The sequence below is a fragment of the Zootoca vivipara genome, chromosome 12 (assembly GCF_965207765.1).
Source record: "Zootoca vivipara chromosome 12, rZooViv2.hap1.1, whole genome shotgun sequence".
Taxonomy (NCBI): Eukaryota; Metazoa; Chordata; class Lepidosauria; order Squamata; family Lacertidae; genus Zootoca; species Zootoca vivipara.
Genome location: NC_142595.1, coordinates 29464625 through 29471450, shown reverse-complemented (window position 1 = coordinate 29471450; position 6826 = coordinate 29464625). Strand labels below are relative to the sequence as shown.

The window sequence follows — 6826 nt, the reverse complement described above, 5'->3', positions numbered from 1 at the left end:
CTTGTGCAAAGACTTATTCTACCCTTCCTCCAACCTAACACCTCCACTCAAAAAGAAACCCAATTTAGCAGGTTGGAAGCAGCAAGGTTGTGTCAATTTCATTTTCTTTCACTTTCTGAGCATTAGATCGAGTTTCTCACATTTACATATTGGCATACTTTTTATCTTTTTAAAGTCCTAATGAAAAACCATCAGTTGTTTTGTGTGAAACTTTCCTAATATGCAAATTTGTTGAATACCTATCTTTTTGCAATGCACTGTTATGCAATATAATGCATTTTTTTTGCAATTTTCACTGGCATTTGCATTGTTATGCAATGCACAGTAATTGTGATGAGACACAATGTAAGCAGTCATGCTAGGAGACTTCTAATTCTTTTTGGTATTTTCAACACAGCCTCTTGGATATCTCTGTTCCTAAAGCTATAAATAACGGGATTCAGTAATGGTGGGAAAACAGTATACAATACAGCAGAGAGCAAATCCATTGTTGTAGAAGAAAATGCTTTAGGACTCATATATGAAAACAAATCTGTGCTAATAAATAAAGAAAAGACAGTCAGGTGGGGGATGCAGGTAGAGAAAGCTTTATATCTGCCTTGAACAGAAGGGATTCTCAGCACAGCAGAGAAGATGTAGCCATAGGAAACAAAGATGAACCCTCCACAAAATGAAGCTACTGTAATCCCTATGGCAAAAATCAAAATTTGATTAACCTTTGTGTCAGTACAAGAAATCTTTAGCAGCTGAGGGATATCACAGAAATACTGCCCAATAATATTGGACCCACAGAAATGAAGCCTGAAAGTGATAATGGTATGTAATGACGAATGAATTAGGTTGCTTATCCAGGAAGCAGCTGCCATTTGGATGCAGGCATCCCAGGTCATGATTAGCTCATACTGCAGAGGATGGCAGATTGCAACATAGCGATCATAAGCCATGATTGTGAGCAAGGCAAGCTCAGAACCTCCAAAAGTGAAAACTAAGAAAACCTGTGCGACACAGCCAGCAAAAGAAATCCTTTTGTCATCTGACAAAGAAGCAGCTATGGATTTGGGGATTGTGGTTGAGATGTAGCAGATGTCTGATAATGATAGGTTGACCAGAAAGAAGTACATAGGAGTGTGCAGTTTGTGGTTCAGGGCAACAGCAACGGTGATGAGGAAATTCCCCACTAAGGCTATGAAATAAATGGAGAGAAATATCACAAAGTACAAAAATTGTTCTTCTGGGTCACTGGAAAACCCCATCAGAATAAATTCTGTCACAGTAGACTGGTTGGTCATCTTAATTCTTTGAAATATTTCTTTAAAAAAAGTTCTAGAAGAGTAGCTCTCTTATTGTGTTTTAGCAACGGCAGCAGAGCAGTTGTGGCACCTAAAATTAGAAAGGAGTTAATGAAAGTCTGTTGGTTGAGGGTAATATGCAGGCAATTGTATGTTGGGTTTGCCCCCTATCTCAATATGATGTAATGGGTGATGCCAGACATTCAGCTGACACCATTGATTCTCCCCAGTAGTCATAGAATTTTAGAGTTGGCAGAAAGCATGTGGAGCATCTCAGCAAAGACCCATCTTGGTTTCATGTTGAATCAAGAATGAGAAAGTAGAATCAACTCCTAACTGTAGCTTATAAGAGCAACCAATGAAAGATCATGTTGCTTTGATGAGAGCTCAGGGTTTAAACCCAATCTCCAGAATTTTGAAACACCACATTATTATCTATTTTCATCATAGAATATTCATGTCTGCATTAATGTTACTGCTGTATTAAACATTTTGAGGTCTTGGCAGAACTGAAATATGAGCATATTTCAAGCTCTAGTCTGCACCGAGGATGAACAAATGGGATTCCACTCACCTCTATTTTTGTCTGGAAGAAGAAGAGCCAAAATTCTGGAGTGCGGTCTTTAGTAGAAGATACAGATTTTATGACAAGGAGGAATCAATTGAGCCTCCCTGCTGTCTGTGGTGTTTCAGAGAGTCACTCCTTGGAGAATTTCACCATAATGATTTGCAGGCCCTGATTTACACAACAAGGAGTGCAATTGTCTTTATAATAATAAAATATTATATATATTGTGGTGGTTAGAATGTTGAACTTGATTAACTTATGTATCACTGCAAAAAATATTTTGTAACTGGGGAAGGTCACAAAAATATTGTCCTATGACTTTGATCCCGCAAAAAATTAGCATGAAACTAAAACTGGATTGCATATCCAGGACACAGTTACCATTAGAATCCAGACACTCCGTTTAATTAATTTTCCGTCGGGGGGGGGCATCCATAGCTTCTTCACTACTGCCTAAAATATGTCATACTTTTGTATATTTACACTGTGGAATGTTAGCAGCACTGTTTGATACTGAGGGATAGTTATCCTATTACTAGAGCAATGCTACAAAACGTGGCAATCATGCTCTAGATTGATTCAGTGATGTGCCATCATTAGGAAAGTCCAGGAAGAAAAGGATGATAAGTGTGTTAGTATTGTAAAGTCTCATTCTCACATTGCATAATGTTGCGGGTTGCCTTTAATTACTTAATTAAAGTATGAGTATGAGAAAGCCACTTCCTCCCTGAAGAGGAGGTGGGGTTGTGGGCATGGCACGACCCAGCAGGAAATGATATTTGGCTGTTAGATATAATAAAGGGTATTAGGGATTGGTTGCAGGTGTGAGGGTATTGGTGGCGAGCCCTTTAGGCTCGAGTGGCGGTTAGGCATTGGAATATTAATGTTGAAGTCAGGAGGAGGGGAGGTAGAGCCATTACCTGCCCTGAAAATGGAGGGGTATTCTGTTAAAGGATTCCGGGGGCGTGGCCCTGCTTGAAGCCTAGGGAGGCTAGGGCCTAAGGCACACCCCTATCAGTGACCCCAGAGGGAGTTCCATGTCGATGTGCATCCCTGGGCTCCTTGGCTGTTGGTTAACCCTTCCCGACTACCAACACACGATGTGGGGTTGGATATAGCCAATTAGGGCCCAATGCCCAGGCCAACGCCGCTCAACATCCGTAACCAAGAAAGTTGTGGCCTTTTCTGCCCATTAACCTTAATTGATGTCTCATGTGTCCTTTATTTCCACCGGGGGGGGGGCATTGCCACGCAATTATTTAAATGTCTCCTCCCTCCCTCTTCTCTGCTTCTCTGCTGAGGAAGATGGATGTGAGAGTCGTCTTGTTGTTTGTTATTTGCTTTATAAATAAAGCCTTTGATGTTATTTGCTTTATAAATAAAGCCTTGGACGTTACTATTGCAACCACAGTTGCTTCTGCTGCATTCTGCTGTAAAGGACTGAGTTCTCTATCTGTGAACGGGCGTTTAATGCTCACAAAGTGAGCCTCAACATAGCCTGCCCAGTTCTGTCCCAATTGCTATGACAGAAAAGCATGATTTCTCATAATAAATTTTATATTTAATCCTCATGGGGGAGTGGGGGATGAGGCCAGCTATGAGCTTGTGGGTGGTGAAAATACAACTGATACTATTTTTTCTGGACTCTTAATAAGTCAAGGTCCTTTCACTTATTCATTTCTACAACCAAAATTTACACAATGTTTCAAGTGAAAAGTCGAATTTGGATATAAAATTACAAACAAAATGTAGCCATTTGAATTTAATTTATTTTAGGTAGCGGATGCCCAGTGAGATACAATGAAATGCGGCGTATTTATTTGGTCCTTTTGTATTTATTTTGCTTGTACTTTGTTGCAAAGAAAGCAGCTGAATGTGAAAGAACTGATAAGGGATGCAAAATTGTATTCCATTGTCTGGTATGTGGGGGTGTTGCTTTTTTATAAGAATTTTTTATGCAAATTCTTTTTTGTCACATCTTTTTTAAATTCATTCTACCACCATGCTGAGGGATTTTTATTTTTATTCATCCTAAACCGTGTTCAAGGATTCATTCCACACACATACACATATATAGCAGATGGAGAATCAGAGATTCTTCTGTTCCTTCCACTCCCACCTCTGCATTCCCAATGTGCTTTAACATTCAACCTTCTCCTCAGGAAATCTGAGTATTGTAGCTTTGTAAGGGGAACAGGTTACACCTAACAACTATTCATTATCTGCATTGTTAAAATACAGCACCCTCCATTATACATCCACTACATTTAACAAGAAAGTAGAAATGCCTTCAATTTTAAGAGAGTCAGATTCATAAGTAGCAGCACAAAAACATCTTTCAAAAATGTCTACATGTTATCTAAGATACAATTAAGATATTTTCTGCAACACTGTAGCAGCAGCAATCTAAGCCCGTAACTGAAGAAACAACAAGATCAACATATGCTCAGCCACTAAATCTGTGAAAATGGCAAGGAGCCTTGTAATATGATGAATAGTTATTATTATGAAATCTTCTATTTCAAAGGTGCAAAAAAGAAATACAGCTAATTTCGTATGTTTAACCTCAGGTATACATTTAGTGTTTCTATGTTATGTACCTAATCATTATGTACCTAATATGAACATTTAGTTTCTCCATGAATTTTCCAAAAATCTGGAAATGATGAATCATGCAAAGAGATGTTTCAGTTTTCTGGGTATTTTCCACACTGCCAGTTGGATGTCCTTGTTCCTGAGACTATAAATAATGGGATTAAGAACCGGTGGTAAAACTGTATATAATACAGCAGAAACCAAGTCCACAGTGGGGGAAGAAAGTGTTTTTGGTCTCATGTATGAAAACACAGCTGTGATGATGAATAAAGAAAAGACAGTCAGGTGAGGAGTGCAGGTAGAGAAAGCTTTATATCTGCCTTGGACAGATGGGATCCTCAGCACAGCAGAAAATATGTAGCCATAGGAAGTAAAGATGAAGGTAAAAAAGAAAGAGTCCAGAAAAAAACCAAGTACAAGAATTAGAATTTGATTCACTTTTGTATCACTGCAAGAAATCTTTTGCAATTGAGGAATGTCACAAAAATATTGCCCAATGATATTGGTCCCACAGAAATTTAGTATGAAAGTAAAACTGGTTTCCAGTACCGCATGGATCAGGGTGCCTATCCAGCAAGTAGCTGCCAATTGGATACAAGCATCCCAATTCATGATTAAGGTATATTGTAGTGGACGACAGATGGCTACAAAACGGTCATAAGCCATAACAGTGAGCAAGGCAAGCTCACCACCAACAAATGTGATCACTAAGAAGACCTGTGTCACACATCCAGCAAAAGAAATCATGTTGTTGTTTGTCAATGAAATGGCGATGGATTTGGGTACAGTAGTGGAGATGGAACAGACATCAAACAATGACAGGTTGATTAAAAAGAAGTACATTGGGCTGTGAAGGTGGTGATCTAGGGCCACAGCTGTGATGATGAGAGAATTTCCCACTAAAGCTGTTAAGTAAATAAAGAGAAACATTGCAGAATGCAAAATCTGCAAATCACGGGTTTCAGCAAAACCCATGAGAAGGAACTCTGTTGGCGTAGATTGGTTAGCCATTTCTCTCATTTCTGTCATTCTGGAAATAGAAGTTAAATAGTTTTGAGTTAGTGGAGCTTACAAATTTTTGAACAAATTTGAGCAAAATTTTTAATAAATGGGAAATTATCAAACAAAATAAACATCACGATAGGCACCAGACAAGGGTGCCCCTTGTCCCCAATCCTTTTTATAATTATCTTGGAAATCCTATTTAAAAATATCAGAGAAGAAGAAAAAATTAAAGGAATAATTATTGGTAAGAAAAAATTCAAAACAAAAGCTTTTGCAGATAATATTATCACCACGGAAGACCCTATCGAGGGCAATCCCAAAGCACTGGAAAAGATAAAAGAATATGGAAACTTAGCTGGTCTGAAAATTAATTATGAGAAATCGCATATGCTGGTAAAGAACCTGGATGAAGCAGAAAAACAATATTGCAGGAAAAAACGGGATTGAAAATAGTGAAAAAAATAAAGTATTTGGGCATTCAAACCACCATTAAGGGGGTTGACTTAATTCAAGAGAATTACAAGGCAATTTGGAAAAAAAATAAGGCAAACCTTGTAGTTTGGGACAAATTGAAACTATCCTTATTGGGAAGGATATCATTAGTGAAGATGTGTGTAGTCCCAAGGATGATCCACCTATTCCAAAATTTGCCAATACTGGGTAAAAAAAACATATTTAAAGAGTGGAAGAGAGACTTAACCAAATTCATTTGGAATGGAAAAAGACCAAGAGTCAAATACAATATTATGATAGACAGTATACACAGAGGAGGATATGGAATGCGTGACCTCGAAGCATACCATGATGCGGCGGTATTATGGTGGCTCAAAGACTGGATAGCATCAAAAGACACTGATCTTTTTTTTAAATAAATCTTTATTGTACAAAAAAATAAAATACAAAAATGGTACATTTACATACAAACCTATTAAACCATATATCACTCATAGAATGGACAAAGATTTATACACACACGAACATACCTTACCCACATACAATACATGCACATACATACCATACCCACATCCCACGTATCTAAAAAGCTTATATTTTATAATGTATTCAGTTTTTTCCTTCTTAGTTCAAAATCCATAGAAACATATCTAATCTTCGAGATGGGAAAATAAAAGTTTAGAGAGGAAAGAATAAAGAAAGAAAATAGGTTATAGAACAGATTAAAAAGAAAAAAAAGTAGGAGAAGAGAAGAAAAATAAAAAGGAAAGAAAAAAAGAAAGAAAAGGAAGACAAGGAAGAAAACAGAAGACAAGGTTTTGTTGACTGACTCAACAGTCATCTATTAGATCTAGAAGGACTAGGATTGGCCTCTGGGTGGCATCAATATTTGCTGAGGGAGAAAATTGGAAAAAGG

General features: G+C 37.7%; 2 protein-coding genes across 2 annotated transcripts; both read right to left on the bottom strand.

The window, feature by feature from the left end:
* Window positions 1-353: 353 nt before the first annotated feature.
* LOC118077879 (olfactory receptor 14A16-like) lies at window positions 354-1301 on the bottom strand. The gene has a single exon (XM_035101606.3). The coding sequence runs from the start codon at window positions 1287-1289 to the stop codon at window positions 354-356; it is 936 nt and encodes a 311-aa protein (XP_034957497.3). The 5' UTR covers window positions 1290-1301.
* Window positions 1302-4527: 3226 nt separating this feature from the next.
* LOC118078908 (olfactory receptor 14A16-like) lies at window positions 4528-5481 on the bottom strand. The gene has a single exon (XM_035102913.2). The coding sequence runs from the start codon at window positions 5479-5481 to the stop codon at window positions 4528-4530; it is 954 nt and encodes a 317-aa protein (XP_034958804.2).
* Between the last annotated feature and the right edge of the window lie 1345 nt (window positions 5482-6826).